Genomic DNA, 9,772 nt, shown 5'->3' with positions numbered 1-9,772 from the left:
ATTTAAAATTTTTCTTAATTTTATTTTTTTAGAGTAAATATTTTATATTTTAAATATTTATTTATTTTAATGTGCATCATATTTCATATATTTATGTGCTGCAAATTTTTTTAATATTAAAAAAATTAAAAATATTTTTATTTCTGATTTTAAATATTTTACTTATTTTATAAATATATTTTTAAATATTTTAATTTTTTGCTTATGTGTTGGTTATAATTTGAGTGTAGAGTTTTGAAAGTAATGTGCAGTTTCGAGTTATGTGTTTGGTTATGAGTTTTGAAAATAATTTTAAAATTGAGTTTTGAGTTATGTTTTTTGTTACGATTTTAGTGTGGAGTTGTGTTTTGAGTTTAAAATATTAAAATTTAAAATTAAAATATTTACAAAATAAAATAAAATATTTAAAATTAAAATATTTAAATAAAAATTATATATTTAAAATGAAAAATAAAATTTTCTTAAACATTTTTTAATATTTTAAAAAAATAAATCCAAAAAATTTAAAATATAACTCAAAATTCAAAAACTTAAAATTCAAAATACAATTCAAAACTCTTTTCAAAATTCAAAATTCAAAATTAAAAAAAAATTCAAAACTCCTTTCAAAATTTTTTTTAAAATTCATAACCAAATAAATTTTTTTCACACTCAAATTATAATTTTAAAACTAAACCAAACAAACCTAAAACTAAACCAAAGGCAATAATTTTTCTGTGTCTGCACAAAAACCAACATCATTTAGTACATTATATGGCAAATTACATATACCTCCATTGAGATTTAGCTAAATTACAGATACCCTCTGAAGTTTCGGAAATTACAGATACCCTCCTGAGATTTATATTTTCATAACAAATTGCCCCCTGAAGTTTATAATTTCATAACAATTTACCTCCTAATTTGTTGTGCAAATAGTACCTTCAGGGGGTATTTGTAATTTCTCAAACCTCAGGAAAATATCTATAATCCTGCTAAATCTCGAGGGGATATATGTAATTTTCCCTACATTATAATGAACATCTCAGCAAAGAATTATGATGTGTACCTTTAGAAGGTGTATATAGGATGTTTTTTATAATTTTTTCACAAAATATTATAATTTAAGTTTAAAATATTATAATTTTTTTATTAAAAAAATTCATAACAAAATCTCATAATATCATAATAAAAATTACAAATATCATAATATTATTATTCTTAATTTTAAGATACATGTCATAATACACATTACAAACAATTATAATATTCATAATAAAAATGATAATTTTTTTATAATATAAATTATTTAAAAAGATGGACATTGTAAAAAGATGGACATTGTAAATTTTTTCGCAAAGAATATAAGAATATAATACGTAAAGTCGGTTGAGGATTGATGAGTCATCATCAGATTATTATCCTTATCTGACGAGTCCAATCGCCTCCTCATTCATTCATTTTAAACGTTTCCCAGCACATTGTTTTTGTGTGAAATCAAAATTTGATTTTGCAGACTTATTACCCAAGCAACTCTCTCTCTCTCTCTCTCTCTCTCTCTCTAGAAACCAACCTTTTCTTCCTTCTCTCTGCAAACCCTAGATCTATCTCTCTCTCGCTCCCCTTCGATCTCCTCGGACGAAGCTCAAACCTTCGATCTCTGCCCATGGCTTCTGGATCGTCGGGCCATAACAACTCTGCTTCAAAAGGGTTCGATTTCGCCACCGATGATATTCTCTGCTCGTACGAGGACTACGGCAATCAGGACAGCTCTAATGGCACTCACTCCGATCCCGTAATCGGTTCCAATTCCGCCAAGGTATGGTTACTTAATATAGTAGCTACTGGTTTCATTTCTAGTCGAATTGTGTGATTGTGCGTTTAGGGTTTTGAAATGCTTAATTTTTGTAAAATATGAATCAGTTATGTGAAATTTGTGTTGTTCGCTTTGTTGAATAATTTGAAGTTATGAGGAGTCTCTGTTACCCTAATTGGAATGAGAATTAAATGTTTTAGTTGTCGGGAGCTTTTATTTCTGTGATTGCAAGTTCGAGGTTTTAGGGTTTGAACTTCTGCTTTATGCCTTGGGGTATGCGTCACATGCCATGGTGGTCCAGTTTTCGTGCCGAATAGAGGTTCTAGCCGATTCATGAGAATTAGAGTCAAGGGATAGGTGTTGATGCAGCCCAGTGAGGAAGAGAGCATGTATGGCTGTGATCGAGTTGCTTGTCGATTGAAGAAATTAAACCTTCTGTTTTATTTACTTTAATTGCAAAAGCTCTTGTTAAAGAAAAAAAATTATATGTTTCCAACACCATCCCATGGAAAATGGGTTTTGTATCGATCGGAGCTGTGTTTGAGTGGATGAAATTTGGTATTCTTTCACCCTTAAGTTACATGGATGAATTGATGAATATATGGACAGGTATTGTATTGAAATTGGAGAAAACATGAACCTTGCATTTATAGTATTTAGATGAACTGAAGTGGTTACAAGAAGAAAGAATGACACAGGCTTACAAGGTAATGGAGGTGAAGATGGTAAGATAAAGTAGATATTGTTATGTCACATGTGATATACTTCTATCATTGAAAGGTTTGTTGATCTTAAAATTGGTTAGAACATAATTCAAAGCAATCCTACAGATTCTTTTCCTTTGGAACAAGGTGAATGGCATCTGATTACATATGTATGCTATTAGGCCTCCTTTGAATGGCTAGATCTCCTTTTTGTATAGGAATTACTTGGAATTTTGAATGTAGAAGCCCTCTTTTATAAGATTCTGGATTAAACATTTTCTTGCGCTGTATTTGTATTGCTCCTCCCTTCTGGTATATTTCACATTGTGACTTAACATTTTAGCAATTATATTGGACACTCATAGGTTTAAATATGCCATAGATTCACTAGGGAAGACTAGGGAGACATCTCGACAAGAAATGGCAATGGGGTAATGTAGGGTGGGGCTAGGTTTGTGGTGTATTGCCCCATCATGTTCCTTGACGGGTGGGAAAAAATAAGGAGGCTCTAGGGAGGTATTGGAGTATCTTCTCACCTTTAGGATAGCGCGATACTAATCTGAGAGATGATTGGGCATATGGGGGACAACAATTGATGAGTTCTAGAAGTTTAAAATATTAAAGATGATATGATGTGTTAATATTTTTGGTACTTTTATCTTATTATATTCAACAAATGAAATAAATTATATATATACACACATAAAAGTATTTAAGTAATATAATTAAGGTAGGGGAAGCAAGCCTCCTCCCATCTCCATTTTCTTATCCGATGGGGAAAACCCACTTAGGCTTAAATATTGGACTCTCATAGGTTTAAATATACCATAGATTCACTGGGGAAGACTGGGGAGACATCTTGACAAGAAATGGCAATGGGGTAATGTAGGGTGGGGCTAGGTTTGTGGTGTATTGCCCCATCATGTCCCTTGACGGGTGGGAAATTTAAGGAGGCTCTGGGGAGGTATTGGATTATTTTCTCACCTTTAGGATAGGATGATACTAATCTGAGAGATGATTCGGCATATAAGGGACAACAATTGATGAGTTCTGGTAGTTTAAAATATTAAAGATGATATGATGTGTTAATATTTTTGGTATTTTTATCTTATTATATTCAACAAATGAAATAAATTATATATATACACGTATAAAAGTATTTAAGTAATATAATTAGGGTAGGGGAAGCAAGCCTCCTCCCATCTCCATTTTCTTATCCGACGGGGAAAACCCGCGTAGGGCGGAGAGAGGATCATACTAGGGGCAGGGGCAGAGCAAATTGACATCCCTTATCTAGAAATGCTAAGTTAACAGTTTAGATAAACTCTACTTTCTGCTAAAAAGTAGGATCATAGCATTCATGATACACTACAACATATAAGAGTTTTAGAGACAGGTTTTTTTTGTCTCAAAAGTATAAATTTTGTTGCAAAAAATATTTAGGGACTAATTTCAGTTGCCGTGAGGACAATCCCTAAAAGATTGTCCCTAGAAAGTCAAAAAATAAACTTTTAGGGACAATTTTGAAAATGTCACTAATAAATGCACTTTTAGAGAGAAAATAACTTGGTTCCAAAAAGGTTTACTTTTTGAGACAAAACTCGGGATCCCAAAAGGTTAATAATTCATCAGTAAATATCCAATTTTGTTGCTAAAAATAAAATAACAACACTTTTGGTAACAAAAATATCGTCCCTAAAAAATGATTTTCCCTAAATTTTTATTTCTAAAACCTTAATTTCTTGTAGTGATATTTCGATTCACGATTCATGAATAGATTAATCGAATTAGTGGTGGATTCGCGGTTCAATTCATGATTCATGTGATTATTAAAATTGTTGGATTTGACACATTTCGAACCCTTTTTTTACCTCTTTTTGTGAAAATTCTCGAATACAACTGCTAAAAGTGTTTAGTATGAAAATGATTAACATGTTTTTAACCATTTTTCTTATTTTTATGAGAAAAAATGTCAAAATAGATATTCTAAAAATGTTCGAGGCTAAAATATCTTGTACTTATAAATTTTCTATTGTTATTTTGGTAAAATAAATATAGTTTAATTTAATACAGATCAAATCAGTTGGACTCAACAATTTCACTACTCTTTTTTTTTCCCTCCTGTTTTTGAACATTAAGTATACAAGCCACTTTTTTATGTTTAAAGTAAAGGGTTTCTACCCAGTCTCTTTTCTTATTTTACCCTAGGTTTCTAGGTAATTTTTTGGATGACTATGATTTTTAAAGAATTTATTCTGATTAAGATTTGGACCTACATCTCTTGGGATGAAGGCAAATGTCTTTCCACTTATAAAGTTTCATATTTGATTTTTACACAGATCGATAGACTTGATTTAACTTAGAGACGAGATAATCTTGTCCATATATAAAATTGTATAATATGTGTCAAAACTAATTTGTTTTATTTTATTTCATAATAACATCATTTTTTTGTAGTTTATGTTGAATCTTACTAGTCTCGATTTGATTCAATTCACGATTTGTAAAATTAGGATTTTGATTCACAATACGACTTTTGATTTGATAACTATGACTATGATAGGGTGATTTGCCTACACTATTAGAGTGATTGGGTTCTTATTTTTTTGTCGGACGAGTGATTGGGCTCTAATTAACTCTTTGTTTAGTAGTTCTGGTTTGGTACCAAATGAGTCCTTTAGATAATAATATATCCTTTAGATAATAATATATAAATGGACGTCCCACTTAATTTTATAATCTTTATCGGTTGTGGTCTATGCATGTAGTTGTGTATTCACGTTGTTTCTTTTATTCTCTAGTTTAATGTGGATTTGGAGAGAGCACCGAACAATTATCTTAAACTATTACCTATGTTTTATTTTATTTTGTTTTTGTCCTCTTGGCTTACAACTCTTTTAACACTTTGTTTGGGAACTTAGTAGAGAAGAGAAAAGATTGTGTTTCTCTCCCTCTTGTTTGGATAAAAGGAGAGAAAAGAAAAGAAAAGAAATGATAATGATAATGATTTCTCTACTGTCTTGCTTGGTTAAACTACATAAAAGAAAAGATAACAAATTATTTGATGTTATATTACCAAAATAACCTTTTATAGGTGTCTTTTTTTTATTTCTTCTATATCTAAAGGGACAATTTTGGTATTATAAAAAATTATAATTTGTTAGTTTCTTCTCTCTCCCAATCTCTCCACTTTTGGAGGGGTCAAAATAACGGTTGTGAGAGAAATGGATTTCTTTTTATTTATTCCCATTTCAGTCCTTTTACTAATACAAACAGGTGAGAAAAATGCATTTCTTTTTCTTTTTTTTTCCCCTTCCCAAATCACCCAATACGGACGAACTGTAAGAATTGATTCATGAAAGTTTTAATTGGAACCAAACTTCATTGACTCTACCCTTAGACATTTGAACTTTTCATTGGATTTGTATTCAAAGACAATCCTTGCAAAATTACCCACTACTTGCAAAATATCACATGCCGTCAATATAATCCTGACCCTGATAACCCATTTGGGTGCAGATCCTTGTTTAGTGCTTTAATCTACCCTTGTGAGGGGGAGGCTTTATTTCTCAAGGTAGTCCTAAATTTGTTTAGGTGAATGAAAAAATCTAGTCTATTGATGTATTAAGAAGTTAAATCTTTGCTTTTGTGGGACAACTCATTGAACTTTGTTTGGATATTTCACCTGTACTCGAGGCAGCAAAAGTTATGCTGCCGTATATGAAGATTAGTGTAGTTGTTAGGACCAAGATACCAACTGCTAATTTATGGCTAACCTAAAATCACATATTTTGTCATTTCTTTGATGTTCAAAATATTTGTAGCCTTTTAATTGCTTTGATTTCTTTCCAGGATTGTGATTTCCTAATTTGCCATATGAATCTCCATTCCTGGTACAGTTGTCAGTTCATCAGGCAAATTAGTTGTTTAGCGAGGATATTAAAACCAGCATGATACTCTTTTAGAATTTCAGAAAGCTCATATTTTGCTAGAAAGGTCTTTCCCTCATTCCAAAATTGTTGGGAACTAAACAGAAGTCATTTCCAGATGTCAAAGCAATTTACTTTCTTCATGTATTTTTCTACATATTTTCCTGTATTTTTCTACATCTTTTCCTGTTTTCAATTCATTATCAATGCCATTGACATCACAAATATTGTTGTTTTTTTTTGTTTATATGGAATTTCAATTGTATTTGGCAGCTTGACAATGCTACGTTTTTTTATTTGAGCAGGAATTCCACAAAAGCAGGATGGCAAGATCATCAATGTTCCCTGCTCCTGCCTATAATCCACCAGGGGATTCTTTTAACGAAGAAGTGATCTCTACCGTTGAAAAGTCCATGAAGAAATATACTGACAATCTCATGCGCTTTCTTGAAGGAATTAGTTCACGTCTGTCGCAGTTGGAATTGTATTGCTACAATCTTGATAAATCCATAGGAGAAATGCGTTCTGATTTAGTGCGTGATCATGGGGAGGCGGATCTCAAGCTTAAATCTCTTGACAAGCATCTCCAAGAGGTGAGTTCAACTTTCCACAAATACACTTTTTTTTTTTTTCCTCCCCTTTTTTTTCTAGATCATGCATTGATTTTTATTGTTATTGGTAGAAATAAAATTTGGCCCTTTAGACTGTGTTTGGTTGGGAGATTTGGAAAGGGAAATGGAAAATGTAGGTGAAATGTGAATAAAATATACTTACATTTCACATAGTTTTACACACTTTTTCCCTTTCCTTTTCCAAATCCCCCAACTAAATACAGCATTAAGGAACTACCGTGGCAATGATATATTCAGGCAACACTAGGAAAACACTTCCTGGAGGTGATGAATTGATGCTCGAGCCTTAATATGCATGCTGTTTGGCATTGGTAAATTAGTTTTGTGATAGAGTTTCTAAATCTCTATCTGCATTTCTCAAAAGTCTTGGAAATAACTGAGTGGAAGGATAGAAGCAGCTACTTGTATCTCAATTGCAGGATATCTTGGGTTTGAGGTCGAACATAGGGGATGCCATAAATGTATCTTTAAAAATTGGAACCTCCATTTTCTTGATTTAACAAGTGCTCTTGTACTGTTTGCAGTAGTTTTCTGGGATTTGAAGGCACATGATAGTAGGAGGCTTTTATATATTTTAAAAATAAAACAGTGGGGAGTCTTTTTATTTGTCATCCTCTTCTGTTTTTGGTAGAACAAATGGAAAGCCTTTGTTTCTGAGCCTGGTGCAATACAAGTATGGTGATACGAAGAGGGCCTGCTCTGCTGTGTATAATTGTACTTTCACCTGCACTGATCCTTCTTGACTTGCTTTTGTTATATGTTTCTATTTCAACATGTGCATTTATCTTACGTTTGTTCACTTCTGCAAGTGATTGAAGCAATCAGTATACCCTTTGTATGGTGTGCACTGCAGGTCCACAGGTCAGTGCAGATCCTAAGAGACAAGCAAGAACTTGCTGAAGCACAGAAAGAACTTGCCAAGCTTCAGCTTGCGCAAAAAGAATCCTCTTCTGCGAGCCACTCCCAGCAGAACGAGGACAGGGCTACACCACCAGCTTCTGATCCCAAAAGGACTGATAACACACCAGACATGCAATTAGCTCTTGCCCTACCCCATCAAGTTGCCCCACAGCCACCACTCCCGACCAGACCTGTGGAGCAACAGCAGCCTATGCCACCACCTCCACCACAGAGTGTGAGCCAATCACAGGCATATTATTTACCTTCAGCCCAGATTCAAAATCCACCGGGTCCCGCCCAGCTATCTCAGACTCAATATCTACCATCCGATTCTCCATATCGAACTCCCCAAATGCAGGACATGTCAAGGGTAGCACCGCAGCCAGCACAAACTCAAGTGAATCAGGCACCACAGGTGCACCAGTTACCTCAGTATCAGCAGCAGTGGGCCCAGCAGGTGACACCACCACCACAGTCATCTATGCAACAACCCCAGATTAGGCCCATGTCAACAACATACCCTCCTTACCTACCAAGTCAACCTGCAAACCCGTCCCCACCAGAGACGCTCCCAAACAGCATGCCAATGCAAGTGTCCTATTCAGGAAGCCATGTCGAACCAATGCCTTACGGATACGGTGGGCCCGGTAGAACAGTTCAGCAGCAGCAACAGCAGCCTCCACCTCAGCAGCTCAAGAGCAGTTTTGGAGTACAGCCCAACGATGGATACACGACTTCTGGACCCCACCCTACCCTCTCTCCGGGGAATGCTTATATGATGTATGAAGGAGAAGCTGGAAGGGCACATCCTCCTCCCCCTTCTCAACAACCCCCGCATTTTCCTCAAGGCAGTGGCTATCCTCCGACAAGTGTTCCACTTCAGGGTCCACAGCCAAATGCTGGCCCTAATCTTATGGGTCGTCCACCTCAATTCATGCGCAACCATCCCTACAATGAACTGATTGATAAATTGGTGAGCATGGGTTACAGGGGTGATCATGTGGCCAGCGTGATTCAGAGGCTAGAGGAGAGTGGCCAACCTGTTGACTTCAATACCGTGCTTGACAGGTTAAATGGGCATTCTTCTGCTGGGGGTTCTCAGAGAGGATGGTCTGGGTAAACCCCAATTGTTCCATGCTCCAAATCATCATCCATTTCCAGGAAAAACAAACATTGCGTGGTTTTAGTTATCGCATTGTCAAATAAAAACTGTTGTGATTTGCACTTGCCAGGTTTGGTGTATATGGATTGAGAGGGATGAGGATCATTGTATGCTTGTTATTTCATTCCAATACTTTTGTCGTCAGTTGTTATATACCATGTTTTATATTTTGCAATAGCAAGACACGTTGTGATTTCTATTGTTGCTATTAGGCAACTGTCATTTTCTTTCAAATTGCATTGTCATCGAGCACTTTACCTATAAACATGTGACGTTAATTTTTTTGGTGATAGTATGTAGTCGCTTCCTGTGCTTGAACTCCTGACCTCTTGCGCCTTTAGATGCCCACTACCAAAAATAATTTTGTTGTGAGTAAACAAAATCCTTATTTTGATTGATTCGTTCATTTAAATCTACTGCTTTAATGGTGTTTAAAGCAGTTGAGCATTACATATTGAACGGTTCGGATTTGGTTTTTGTAGAGAGCTGATAGAGCTTAACAGCACGTTCTAGTCCGAGACAAGCCTGTGTCTTTGTTAATCCACTTAGCAAAATCGAACTGTAGCCACATGCTTGAAGGGGACTGACACGACTCTTGGATATTTCGTCCCTTGTTTGGCTGAATTTTATTTATATGGAATGAAAACTGT

The 9,772-nt window shown here is 34.7% G+C and overlaps 1 protein-coding gene across 1 annotated transcript; it reads left to right on the top strand.

The window, feature by feature from the left end:
* Nucleotides 1–1,313: 1,313 nt before the first annotated feature.
* On the top strand, nt 1,314–9,356 carry LOC114315842 (uncharacterized). The gene is made up of 3 exons (XM_028262447.2): nt 1,314–1,798; nt 6,734–7,021; nt 7,914–9,356. Exons 1-3 carry the CDS (start codon nt 1,646–1,648, stop codon nt 9,078–9,080), a joined length of 1,608 nt encoding a protein of 535 aa, XP_028118248.2. The 5' UTR covers nt 1,314–1,645; the 3' UTR covers nt 9,081–9,356.
* Nucleotides 9,357–9,772: the final 416 nt, after the last annotated feature.

This window comes from Camellia sinensis, chromosome 7, assembly GCF_055761805.1.
Source record: "Camellia sinensis isolate YWXY chromosome 7, ASM5576180v1, whole genome shotgun sequence".
Lineage (NCBI taxonomy): Eukaryota > Viridiplantae > Streptophyta > Magnoliopsida > Ericales > Theaceae > Camellia > Camellia sinensis.
The sequence above is the reverse complement of the archived record's forward strand: the minus strand, read 5'-3'. Positions and strand labels throughout refer to the sequence as shown.